Consider the following 14,206-nt stretch of genomic DNA (forward strand, 5'->3'; position numbering starts at 1 on the left):
GTGTGCCCAGGTGGCCAAGAAGGCCAATGGCATCCTGGCCTGCATCAAGAATAGTGTGGCCAGCAGGAGCAGGGAAGTCATTCTGCCCCTATACTCAGCACTGATTAGGCCACACCTTGAGTCCTGTGTCCAGTTCTGGGCCCCTCAATTTAAGAAGGACATCAAGACATTTGAACATGTCCAGAGAAGGGCAACAAGGCTGGGGAGAGGCCTTGAGCACAAGCCCTATGAAGAGAGGCTGAGGGAGCTGGGGTTGTTTAGCCTGGAGAAGAGGAGGCTCAGGGGAGATCTTATTGCTATCTGCAACTACCTGAAGGGAGGTTGTAGCCAGGAAGGGGTTGGTCTCTTCTCCCATGCAATCAGCACCAAAACGAGAGGACACAGTCTCAAGCTGTGCCAGGGGAAGTTTAGACTCGAGGTGAGGACAAAATTCTTTACAGAGAGAGTTGTTAGCCATTGGAATGTGCTGCCCAGGGAAGTGGTGGAGTCACCATCCCTGGAGGTGTTCAAGAGGGGATTGGACATGGCACTTGGTGCCATGGTTTAGTAGTCATGAGGTGTTGGGTGACAGGTTGGACTTGATGATCTCAAAGGTCTTTTCCAACCTTATTGATTCTATGATTTAAAGTGTGGTACCACCACATGGCTTCTCTGGCTGTGAAGGCATCAGAGACCTTGGTCAATTCTCTGTACAGAAGCAAGTCCAGAAGCAGCCTGAATGTGGAGTGCACACAGACAATCTGAGTGTTCTAATCAATGAGCTATTGACTTAGTTTGAGCTGTTTGTTCTTACTTTGTCTTCTAGGTCAGCAAAAAGGTGATCAAGCTCTGCAGAATAAAGATATTTCTTTCCAGCTTTGAGTGAATCTGCTTTTCAATAGGAAATAATATCTCACATTTTTGTAACCAGTTCTAATTATTGGAAAGTGACTGGCATAGTTCAGAGCCCTGATAGGATTTTTGTTTGTGCATAGCTGCAGACTACTGAAGTAGTTAAAATCTGGAAATCATTCTTCTCCAGAGCCCACAGTTCTTCAAGGACCACACTGGCTCTGGGAATACTATCTCTAGACCAAGAAGATATTAGAATGGGACAAAATGTTGGTGCCTTTGTGCTTGGACAGCCATGGTATGCAGCAGTGGCTGTCTGTGAGCAAAATGTGTAATCCAATTCCTCTTCTCAGGGAGTTTGAAGTCATTGCTGGTCTGATTAAAACAGATAAAAATAAGGACGACTTCATGGCTTTTTTAGTTTTGAGGACCTCTTCCTGACCCCAATTACAGTCTTCAAAACTCACTTTGTAGAAATCTTCAAGACTGTTAACTTGGCCAAAGAATTATTACTACTGCCAGTTTGCACTTCTGTTTGAGCTCTGGATAGATGGAAGTCCCCCTTTCCCTCCAGGGAGGGACTGGGAGATGCTTCCAGTCACTTGGTACTTTGTTCCTGCCTGAGATCTATAGAAAACCACCAGAAATTTGCTACAGCCACATCTTCACCTTCTCTTAGAAGCTGACCCTGTGTATGTGGTTCTTAGCACAACCAATGTGCTGTCTTCTGAAGGAAGAAATCACCCACCACCCTCACAATTTGCAAGCCCAAGGGTGGCTGTGTAAGTGGGAAAGTCTTTCTCACTCATGTTACTGGTGTGTTGGGCTATACATAATGCTATGCTGCATGAGTAGGTCAGAGCAGGCAGTCTGGCTGCTGCTACCCGTAGAATTGCAAAGTCCCCAATCTGTTGCATGACCAGGGAAAGGCTGGTTGCTCCAACCAGTAGGTTTGACACAGAGCAGCACCTCTGAAGACTTTTCCAGGTGTTGAGGTCTTCTCATCTGCCACTATCCTTCACATTCCTCACTTCTATTTTGTAGTTCTTAATCCCTTATAATTTGAAACAAATACAACCTTGAGTGTTGAACTGGGGCCATAGTGGAGGTTTGGCTTTCCTCACATCTCTTAAGACTGGTCAGCTGTTGGATGTTCATAACAGAAGACATGAACACACATTGCACAAACACAGCTCATAGACACAGCTGGCTGGGAAGTAAATGGGGAAGGAAAGTGCTATCTACTTTCTGGAGATAGTATCTGCTGCAGAGAAAGGAGAATGCCACTGCTTAAGTTTTTGTTAAATTGCAGAGGCTTTTCTTTTGGCACTCACAATAAATGGATTCTTGATGAGTTTGGATGGCATTAATCCAGTCTGGCTTATTTTGCTTCATAGAGGCTGTATCTTATGTGTAACACTGTTTCAGTGCCAGAAAAATTCTTCATTAATACTTTAGCCAGAATTTGTTCTTAAAGTGGAAGTCACTTTTGGATTTGTGAATACATGCAGCTTTTTCACAATCTGACTTTTTAATATATATTCATGAATAGTCTCTGTGGGATTGTGCAGGGATGGTGTTTTATCTGTGCCTGCCACAAAGGCTTTTTCTGAAAGTCAGACTTTTTACAACTTGCCTTGCAAATTTCCTTTTGCAAGATTTCATGCTGCCAGAACAGAAGCAACCAAAGCAGGAACCCTTTGGCTTTGCTTTGTGTGACATTTGATCCCATCCCCCCATGTGATCCCCATCCCCAGCTAGGGGACGATCAGAAATGTCCTCCTCCATTTCTCTCCTCCCAAATGTACATTTGCTGCACAGCAGTCTTGAAGGCTTCCCCAGGACCATAGGGAACTGGATGTGTGGGATGTCTTTGGTCTCCTCTCACACCTGGATTCTACATGAAGCTATTTGCCAAGAATTTAATGTAATATTTCTTCTTAGACTGTGGAGAAAGTGAGCATTCAAACCCACCCAGCATAGTCCCACTCACTGAGGTACCTCTCCTTTTCTTGTCTGGATCCCCAGAAGCAACACTTCATGTCATTCAGTGTGAAGGTGATGTGTCTTTGTCCATAGGTCCATCAGCAGGCCCACAGATCTGCTGTGGCTTCAGCCCTGTGTACTGCTGGAGAAAAGCATTTGAGGTGTACTTCAAATGAAAATATTTTGACTGGGAGTTTTATTGCAGCCATGATACGAAACTCCAGAGGACTTTAAATTGATTGTTTTAAGTACCTTAGGAGAATATACTTGGAGAAATTATAGTTAAAAGCCTGTATGTTAAAACACAGTACAAAGGAGTAAACATTGCTGCATCTTCTCCAATTGCTCTTGAATTTATCTCAGCTGGTCTTGGAGGTAAAATTGCCGCTTTCTGGGTTTATAGACCTAAATTGAACTGTGTATGAACCCTGCTTCACACAGGACAAAGGATTTATGTTTTCAGGTGGTTCTAGTTGAACATCAGGTGATGCCCAGTAATTTGGATTGATTTTACACAGAGTTCATAGCCTATTGAATTGTAGAAAGCAAGGTGGATTGGAGGTGTGTGAGTGTTACAAACCAATGTGAGCAGTAGCAGAGCATGTTGAGTAGCTCAGTGGTCCCACATTGCTCCATTCAAGTGCATTGCCCAAGGGATCTGATACATCAGCTTCTTGGAAATGGTCACAACAGATTCAATGACTTTTAGACCTTTGCTTTATACTTGCTCTTGTTTATATTACATCTCTACGTGTTCCAAATTTTGTAGATTTTTCCTCCAAATGAAAGCTTCTATTCTGCTGTTAGTCTGGAAGCTCCTTCTGCCTCTGGAGATGTGGTGGTGAGAGAAGGGATCACAGGAGAAGAGGGCAGCAGGAGGGACACCAGAGCCATGGTTTCAGTCAGGATCTCACGATGGGACAAAATGTTGGACAATTTTGTGTGTGGCAATGCAAATACTTGCTTGTGGCATTTCCAAGCCTCCTAATTTGTTGTGTTCTGTGGACACAATGACATTTCTTAAGATGGTGAAGGGTTACCTTCCTTCAGAGACAGTAGCTAATCTTCCCACTGCCTAGGAAGCAGTTCACCCCAGAAATAACTCAGTGAAGGGAAACTGGAGCAATGCCACCAGCTCTTACTACAAGGAATGCAAGTACCCAGTTTGAGAAGATATTTGGGTTTATAAAGACCAGTGGAACATGTCTTTGAGGAAAAGTGTGTTTCTGAGAAGAGCTGTGAAAAATATCTCATGAGATAAATCTGGGTCTGCCTGTAGGCTTGGAAGTGGGGTTGGGATCACCCACTCAGCTCTCTGAGCACATGTTCTATAATGAGCCCTTCAGTTTCCTTTTAGGTGCTACGACAGCGTAGTAGGCTTCGCACTGCTGCTAGGTGCACCGGCTGGGGAGGTTCACTACTGTGGCTGGCACCCAGCCGGGACATTTCTTTCCCTAGGAGTGTAATGAAGCTGTTGCACAGGCTGATTTCCAAGAGCCTTGCGAACACCATCACTGGGAGCAGGCCATGCAAGAGTGATCTCAAGCTGTGGATGTGACACTAGTGCCCTGTCCCCACCACTGCTGCGGTTGTCCCTGTTCCAATGTCTTTAGATCCCATCCTCGAACAAAAATAGAAATGGGTAGATTCAGACTGGATATTAGGAAGAAATTCTTCACCATGAGGGTGGTGAGACACTGGAACAGGTTGTCCAGGGAGGTGGTAGAAGCCTCATCCTTGGAGGTTTTTAAGGCCAGGCTGGATGTGGCTCTCAGCAACCTGATCTAGTGCGAGGTGTCCCTGCCCACGGCAGGGGGGTTGGAACTAGATGATCCTTGAGGTCCCTTCCAACCCTAACAATTCTATGATTCCCTTCCTGGAGATCTGAACACCTCAGAGGACCTCTGACTAGCTGTGTTGACAGACTAGAGATGGAGAGGGATGGAGCAGAGGACATGAATGTCGTGATGCTCTGGGTAGGGATCATGGCGAGCCTGCTCCGAGCTGCTGGTGTTGGGGGAGTTATCACTGCTTCCAGTGTAGAACACACAGTGTAGTATGTTGAGACAGCAACTGTGGCTGACAGCTTGTCCTATTAAAAGCAATACTGTAGGAAAATAGTACTGCCCAAATGTTTGCCCAACAGCTCTGTGTAAGTGAAGGCTGGGAACCTGACAAGTTAAGAAATTGAAAATATGAGGGGAGGAAATTTTTTTCCATTATTTTGATTGGAAATAAACCAGAAGATAATATAGGTTGCTACAGCTTTCCTAGTCAGCTTCCCAGCTGCATCTTCTGGGGTGATTTGGTGATGCTGCTCTTGGCATGTGTTGGACTGAGTATAAGCCACTGAGGCAGCTGTGGCAATGGGGAGATCTTTAGGATATTCAAATGTCCAAGACAGGAGTCAGGAAGAAATGTTTGCAAGATGAAGTATATATTTGTGTGAAACTACTGATAGTGCTGAACAGCTCTAGAGAGAGATGGGGTTGGAGATATTTTTTAATAAGCAATTGGGAGGCTTCATTTAAAGGACAGAAGTTCAAAGCAAAATACTTTCAAATACTCTTTGATCACCAGACTGAATCCTTTCTTCCTTTAGAAACCAGAGAAACAAAAGACCAAGCTTGGATTGATGAGTCAGAGACTCTTATTTTTGTTTCCTGCCTACAGAGGAAAATGCACTGATTTGTAGGGATGGGTACGTGGTAGAAACCAATGTGCTGCTGCTCTGGGAGGGGAGGAGACCAAGGAGAGGAGGCTACTGAAGGTACCTTTGGATACTATGGAGTCTGGAGGAAGTGTTGCTTTTTGAGGGCTGATAGAATGAGTTATGGAACATTGCTGGGACAGTTAGGAAACACGGATAAGCAGCTCATAGTTTTGCATGGCTGTGGCATACGCAGGCAGCCCTGGGATGTACATCATGGCAAATGGGTGGTGGGAAAGGTAGGAGACAGGAATGTTCAAGTAAATGGTAATTTCTCCTTCCTGGGAAAAAGCTGCTAGAGAGCAGGCTTGCGGTGAGAAACAACAGTCTTGGTGTGTTAGCAAAGGGATGGAAAACTCTGGTTTTGCCAGAGCATCAAAGGTACCAGAGAGCAGTCAGCTCCATGGTATCTGCTGTTCCACCGTGGGGCCAGGGCCACCACATCCTCAGGGCTCCATTAAAATGTAAACTATTAGCTTAGAAAGGCTGGAGAGAACTTCAAACTTCAGCATTAACAGCTTCAAGGAGATGAAATGAGGTATTAACAGGCTGCTTCAAAAGGAAACTGATTTCAACAGCTTGAGGATGTCTGGGTGCAAAGATTCAGATCCTACAGGAATTACTGGATAATAGTTATAATTAGTAAAAAAAATATGTACTGAGGGTAACTGTTAGGCAAGTTCATGGTGTGTATGGGAGCTTGTAGAGTAGCTTCATTTCTGCAGGGTTCCCCCCTTCCAGAGTCTGTTTTCAGGGAGCAGATCTGGTGGGGGGAGGAAAAAGTTGCTGAGATTACATCCACCCTCCCAAAAGCTGGAAGGAAGCCTGTCACTGCTGTGTGGGCAGCCTTCCAGATAGCCAGGATTTAGCACCAAGCACGTGGGGATGCCCAATGCCAGGGGAAATGCTCTTTGCAGGGGAGGAGCATTTTGTGCATTGCTTCTTCCTTGAGAATAGTCTGTGTTGGGAATCAGTGGGCCTTGACTTTATTAAAGAAAAGATCTTTCCTTTTCAGGCAGATTTCTTCTTTCACTTGAGTATTAAAGGTTACTTTTAAAGCATTTTTCTTCATGCAGGTAATATCTTCAGGGAGGTCTTATGGGAATAACAAGCTCTGCTGTGAGAGGAAAGGTTTCCATTTATTAGTGTTCTTGCACTCAACCTATTAGAAATCCGTACTTAGCAACTCAAGAAGGGGCATTTGGCCAGGGACTGTGTGAAAGCACATCAGCATAGTCCTCTGAAATGAGGGAGCTGCTGTGTTTCTGGGGCTAACTGAAAAGAATGCCTGTACTTCATAGAATAAAATTAACCAGGTTGGAAAAGACCTTTGAGATCATCAAGTCCAACCCAACACTATCTAATCAATTAAACCATGGCACCAAGCATCCCCTCTAGTCTCTTGTAAAACACTCTAGTGATGGCGACTTCACCACCTCCCTGGGCAGCCCATTCCAATGGTAAACCACTCGTTCTGTGAAGAATTTCTTCCTAACATCCAGCCTAAACCTCCCCTAGCACAGCTTGAGACTGTGTCCCCTTGTTCTGCATTGTAGAAAGGTAGTTGAATCCCCTGTCATGTTCTTGTGCCTCACCAGACCAGTTTGTCTTGCTAAGAGGCCCTGTGATTTTCAGCACTTCACTGCTGTATTGTAGAAGTTCATTTCCCCCCTTGTTTTGGAGACTATCAGCCAAGATAAGCATTTCATAACAGATGCCTTCATGAGCACTGCCTGCAGTAACTAATTTCCAGCGGTGTATTTCTCTCGTTGCTTGGCAGACAGTAAACACAACTGACAGTCTGACTACCAGAAACAAGTAAGAAGGAAATAAAGCCCAATGAAAGGATAATGGATCGTTGGATTCTTGCAAGCACGTGTGTGGGTGTTGCACATTTTGCTCCAGCATCTCATAGATGGGGGGGGGGGGGGGGGGGGGGGAAGGGGGGGAGGAGGGAGAGGGATGGGTGGATTACAAGATACTATTTTCAGAAAATAGGACAAGCTGCCAAAACAGAAAGCTTTTTGTCTGGTTTCTCCCCCACATCCTAGTAAAAGGATGGAGAAACATTAATCTCCACTGAGAATTTTTGGAGGCAGAACTTTTGTCTGTTATTTATTAATCCAGACACTGCTCAAAGCCCAGGAGAGGACATCTGTGCTGGTTCATCAATAACACTTGGGCACATACTTGCTGTTAATTGCATGTTTTGTTGGTTTCAAACAAGCCCTGTGTGCACTGCTGAAGGGGGAGGTTTAGCGAGTCACACAAGATTAGATCACTTGGTGCACATTCTCCTGTGTCTGCTAGTAGAGTGGGACATGGGACAAGACAGGTCTTTGGGGCAGTTGGCTCTGCTCAAGAATCACAGAATTTCAGGGGCTGGAAGGGACCTCAAAAGGTCATCTAGTCCAACCCCCCTGCCAGAGCAGGATCACCTACACCAGAATACACAGGAATGCATCCAGGTGAGTTTTGAATATCTCCAGAGAGGGAGACTCCACAACCTCCCTGGGCAGCCTGTTCCACTGCTCTGTCACCCTCACAGTGAAAAGATTTTTCCTCATATTTGCATGAAACTTCCTATGCCTCAACTTCCATCCCCTGCCCCTTGTCCTGTCACTGGGCACCACTGAGAAGAGCCTGGATCCATCCTCTCAGGATTCACCCTTTACTTATTTATAAATATTGATGAGGTCTCCTCTCAGTCTCCTCTTCTCCAAGCTAAAGAACCCCAGCTCCCTCAGGCTCTCATATGGAAGATGTTCCACTCCCTTAATCATCCTTATGGCCCTGTGCTGGACTCTGTCCAGTAGCTCACTGTCTTTCTTGAACTGAGGGGCCCAGAACTGGACACAATATTCCAGATGTGGCCTCACCAGTGCAGAGTAGAGGTGGAGGAGAACCTCTCTCGACCTACTGGTCACACCCTTTGTAACCCACCCCAGGATCATCAGGTGGACTGGGCTGCTCAAAAAAGAAAAAGAGGTGGGAAAAAAGAAACAGAGAGGGATTATAATTAAAAGCAAATTGTGGCTTGAATATTGTACTAGGGAAGTTCAGGAAGGAAAGGCAACTTCACTTTTACATGGAGAGAGCACAGCTTCTGCTCCCCCCACGCACATGCAACAGCTGTAGCTTTGTTCAGTGTGTCTGGTTCCATGCATTGTTTTCAGAGCAGGGGTAATTAGTGTCTGAAAGCATAACTGCTCTTTGCTAGGGTGGAACAATGTAAAAACCTTTCTCTCTTTTTTTGTCTCACCACTGTAAAACATTCCTGCCCTCTTTTGACTCTGTCAAGCTAGACAATGCATCTGTCTTGTCACTACATTTCCCATGGCAACAGAAAGTTTGCCAATTGGTAGAGGAAACCTCAGAAGCCCTTAATTACTGTGACTCTATCAGTAAAACTTGACTGCCTTGGGTGGACTGGCTTCCAATTCGAGTGAATCGGGGGGAAATCAGACCTGGATAGTGAAGGTTGTTAGCAAACAGAACCAGCAGGTGAAGGGGATGGTGCCACTAGCGATGAGCAGCAAGGACAACATTAGCACTGCTCTGCTCAGTATGGGATGAAAGGTCACATTCCTTAGTCATCAGCCTTAGTTCTGACTTAATAACACTACTTGGCACAATAGAAGGCAAAAAGCACTGTCCAGCTTGCTTTTGAAGGAACATAGAGGGGGAAAGCTTTTTGTTTGGTTGGGTGTCATTTTTTGTTTGTTTGGTGGTTGGGTTTTGTTTCTTTTGTTGTTTTTCTTAATTAGGTAAATTTATTACTGGAGTTTTCCCTATTTGCATTGTCCAGCAGTCAATGAAAATCACTTCTGCTAATGCAGCTCATCGGTACTGCTTAGATGTTAATGAAGTGCAAAGGGCATGACTGTGAAGGGTCACTCCTGGGGCTCTTGATTTTATTTACAAAACAGAGGCAAAGGTGGTGCTGGAGATAGAAAAGCAGCAGAAGGAAGATGCCAGCCAAGGGTGACTTGAAGGAAAAGGTGAGGTGTAAAGACTGAGAGATAAGGGTAGATAAGAGTAAGTCAGAGGAAGTAAGTAGGAGAACAGGTAGAATTACATCCAAAGTGGGAGGCAGAGGTAGAGGCAATTAACTTCTTGTGAGTCATCACCAAGCCATCCTGCCCCCAGAAATCCTGACTCAGCAACATTGCTGGAAAAATCAGAGCTTTCTTTGGAGGTGCTATTCCAGATCAAAGAGGTTTCGATTAGGAAAACTGGATTTTCTGTCACTGATCCTCCCCTGCTTTAAAGAAACTTTTCAAATGTATCTTGTGAAATGCACATCCACCCTAACCACCCCAGGGCTTGGCTTGCTTGCCTCTCTTCCCTGCCATCATCTCATCACAGGTCTGAATCATGGTCTATTTTGGGGCACTTTGCACAACTGAGATCTCCATTGTTTGGGCAGAGGTGAGGTGGCCACAAGAGGCACCAATTACTGCACATCATCTTAGAGGCTAGGGAAATCTAAAAAGAAAAGCAAGTGAACAAAAATAACTGGGTGGAAGAAGTTTCCTCTGATCTGGTATCCCTGACAGATGTCTGGCCAGAACAACACTGCTGGGAAGATACAAGTGAGATGTTAATATGAATGCTATGAATACTTTTTTTTTTTCTGGCTTGTTCTGACTCAGAACTAAAGGTGAAGCCAGAAAAACAGGGAATAAAAGTGCAAAGTGATCTCAGCTACTTTACTGTGTTTCAGAAGGGCTGGTGAGTTGCTGGTGGCTAGACTGGATGGGGCTGTGGTGGCTGAGGCCGGAGAGGCAGGGAGTGCACAGGGAGGCAACTCAGCCACTGCTCATCTCCACAAGATAGGCAGATGTGTTCCTTGTTTTCATCCCACCACTACTATAGTCACAGAAGCTCAGGGAGCAAAATGCCTAAGGCAGATAACCAGTGTGATACATCAACCACTGATGAAAAGGCTCTGCCCACACATTCGAGTACATTTAGTCTGGACTAGGAGAAGCCAAAAGTCATGCAGTTCTCCAACATCCATTAAATCCTCCTCTGATGATTTCTATTGTGGGTGCTTTGTTTTCCTCTGGGAACCCAAGTTTTCATTTAGTCATATATTCATGACTGCTGCTGCCCTTGGCTCACTGTTGAACGCATTAATTGCCCCTGAGCAGAGGAATGTCTCCCAGTAGGCCTCCTCCTTTCTCTGCACCAGATCCTAGCTTCAGCTATTGCACTTAACTTGCTGCTGCCTTTGGCCCCTCCACTCACCTTGCACAGAATAAAACACGGTGATCCCTCATCAGACACCATGTCCCCACTGATGCTCATCTGGGCCATGCAACAGGACTTGTCAAAGTAACCCCTCCAAGGATGCCCTTGCTTTCTGAATTAAATTTAATTAAAATTATTAGAGCAAAGACAGGTCTGGCAGGAGCTGCCAGAGAGCCACAGATCTATTAGCTCTGTCACTGGTTGCAAACAGTGCATGAATGCAAGTTTTGGGCTTTAATTGATTGCTTAAAGCAGGACACACAGACTGTTTCTTTGACCCAAGGTGTATATTTCTATTACAGCTTGGTTTTAAAAGCTTTTAGCCCCACGTGCTAACAGCCACAGGTAGCTGTGCACTAAGCTATTTTACATAAGGAAGTTGGACTATGTGCATTTGCACGCTGACATGGCCTGAATATAGAAGATAAGGTCTGGTTTCTGTCACCTTGATTGTAAGAATTCGAGAATCAAATTGTTTCGCATGTTATCCTTTTTCAGTTGTTGCCATGGCAAAACCCCAGAGAGGACAAGAGGGTTGTACAAAACCATTGGAACATCAACTTTCCTCTGAGATTGATTAAAAGATGTGTTCAGGTCCTTAGCCTCACCTACATGCTCACATGGAAGTAACCTCATGTGTACAAGCCACGCCGAAGAGCACAGCCCACATGGCTACTTATAGGGCAAGTTACTGAAGCAGGAGATCAATGCAGATCAGGAATGAGACAGAGCAAATGTGTTTACATCTTCATTCAGGTAACAGTTTCCCTTTTCTATACTTCACCTACTGCTTTTTTGGGATGTTTTCCAGGTTGCATGAAGTGAATTTTGATGTTCCCACCTGTGAAGGCAAGCGCCGAGAAGAGCTCTCCTTGATAGGGGACTTCTCCTCTTCGGCGGAGTTCTTCGTCACCATTGCAGTCTTCGCCTTCCTCTACTCGCTGGCTGCCACCGTGGTTTATATCTTCTTCCAGAACAAGTACCGTGAAAACAACAGAGGGCCTCTAATTGTGAGTGTGCATATGCAGTGTCTGCAGGCTTAGACCTTAACCTCTTGTTTGATGGTTGAGGCTGTGGCATAGAAGCAATAAGGGTGGAAAAGACCTCAGAGATCATCAAGTCCAACCTATCACCCAAGACCTCATGACTAACTAAACCATGGCTTCAAGTGCCACGTCCAATCCTTTTTTGAACACCTCTAGGGATGGTGACTCCACCACCTCCCTGGGCAGCACATTCCAATGGAAAATTACTCTTTCTGTGAAGAACTTTCTCCTCACCTTGAGCCTGAACTTCCCCTGGCACAGCTTGAGACTGTGTCCTCTTGTTCTGGTGCTGGTTGCATGGTCTAGGACAACCAAGTGCCCCAATGCTCAAAGCATCTCTGCATTCACCTGTTATTTTTCAGTCTTAATGCTGACTTAAACTTTTAACAAGGGTACCAGAAACTATATGCAGGTGGAGCTTAGTCCTAATCTTGTAGGTACTTGTGGGATTCCTTGCTTCTCTACCACTGCCTGCAGTCATGATAGTCACATAAATTATGAATATGTGAAGGATTGGAGTCCAAGCTGTGCATCTGTGACAACAGAGTTTCATTGGTGGGTAAAAAGGGCAGAGGAGATCTTAGGGATCATCCTAGCAGGTAAATGAAACCTTGCCCCTGACCAAAGCCTGGCCAGGGAGATTGTTTGTTGCTAATTACCACTGGCTTTAGTCAAATTATTTTGCCTTGTAGAATTATGTGTTTGATTTCTCTAGTACTACCCTGAACTCCCAGCACAGTTGTATTTCCACATTGGTTTCTGAGTCTTTCTACCTCCCAGTTATCGTTCTATGCACCCAACAAAATATGGCCATTTGTGCCTTTAGTTTTCTTTTTACTTGTGAAGGCTTGTGGTAAAAATCAAGCACTGGTGAGCATTTGTCTTCTCATAAATCCAGGCTGTACAGCCAGTGAGATATACTTTGTTCTAGATGTCGACTACCTCTCAGTGCATCACACCCTGTGATAGAGCCCTTGGCCTTGCTGGGTGGCTGTGTGCTGGTCCTTTGCTGTGCTGAAGCTGAGTCAGATCTCCACATCTGCCTGTTATAGGGTTGGTTCACACTCTCCTTTCCAAGGGCAGATTTCCACGACCACAAGGACAAGGTTAGACTAAGGTAGAGGTAAATATTTCTCTGAAGTCTGGTTTGAAGAGGGCAACTGAAAGGGAAGGCAGTTGGGGTTTAGTGATGATCAACATAAGGAAAGAATTAGTTCTGGATTTGAGAAAAATCAAGTGTTTGACAGAAACCAGATATTAAGCTAAGACTTGTGCTTTAAACTGACCAAAAGCTGCCAAGAAGGAGCATCAGAAAAACAAAACAGAAAGGAAAAAGAAATCACTGGTGCAGAAATGCTGTACCTATTAAAGGAAATCACTACATAACTGTAAGCAAAGGATTAAACTGCAGGAAAGCAATCTTAGCATCATGAGGTTTTATTGGAAAGATTTTCCTGCTGCAAAGAGATGTGAGGTTTGAAGTTTGCATAATTGAAAACTGGTGAATTGTTGCAGAAGGGAAAATTCTCATTCCACATCAAAGGAAGTTAATCCTCTTCATTTGGGGGGTTGTTGGACCTTTCCTCTCTCTCTACAAAATGGTGAGGAAAGGAGAGGAAAGCTTCACAGAGGGGCAGAAACAGGCAAGATAAAGAAGTCCCTCTAGAACAGTAAATAAAGTGCCTTGCTTCTGCATGATTTAGCTGCTGTCAAGTAATATCTCATTTCAATCTGTCTCATCAAAAAATTAGTTGCAGAGGTCTGCCATTTTCATTTCCTTGTGGAAAATAATTCTTTCTTCTGACCAACGACATTATCCTGTGTAGAAACAGCAAAAGGAAAGGAAAAGCTAACAGTAATATATCAGACAGTGATGTGGCTGTCTGCTGCTTTGGGGATGCATGGTGCAATCCACTAATGTACTCACGTGGCATTGATTGAGTTTGTTCTGTGTAATAGATTGTAATTGAATCTATAGGTTAAATTTAACTGGTGTCTGTTACCAAAGCCTCTCCTTATATTTTCTCGGTCTTTAAACTGAGCTAAAATTACTTAGTTTGTTCAGAATATGACAAAGTTTCTGAATTTGTCCTACAATACAAGCAGCTCCTGCTGATGAGTGCTGGTGGGAAGTGGCTGAAGGTTATGCTTAGCTTGTGCTTGCCAGGAGGGTAGAGTTCCATCTGCCATGTCTTCCAGCATCTGCTTTGCATTGCCAGCTCTGTGTTGGGTACTTTTAGAGAAAAGACCCTTTTTCACTTGGACCAGATCCTTGCTGCTCTCCCTGCAGGGCTGCCCAGTGCAACAATGCAGCGCCACAACTGGACTTGGACAGAGTGTGAGTCCCTCTTGTACAGTGGAGATGTAGAGCCCCAGG

At 44.7% G+C, this 14,206-nt stretch overlaps 1 protein-coding gene across 1 annotated transcript in view; it reads left to right on the forward strand.

Annotated features, from left to right (window-relative positions):
• SYNPR (synaptoporin) overlaps positions 1-14,206 on the forward strand; it is a 120,256-nt gene that overhangs the window by 97,644 nt on the left and 8,406 nt on the right. The window contains exon 4 of the mRNA XM_068154262.1: positions 11,595-11,793. Coding sequence (XP_068010363.1) covers positions 11,595-11,793 — 199 coding nt within the window. The remainder of the gene's footprint in view (positions 1-11,594; positions 11,794-14,206) is intronic.

This window comes from Melanerpes formicivorus, unplaced genomic scaffold (genome assembly GCF_026170545.1).
Source record: "Melanerpes formicivorus ecotype bairdi unplaced genomic scaffold, bMelFor1.0.p_v2 SCAF_28, whole genome shotgun sequence".
NCBI classification, from domain to species: Eukaryota; Metazoa; Chordata; class Aves; order Piciformes; family Picidae; genus Melanerpes; species Melanerpes formicivorus.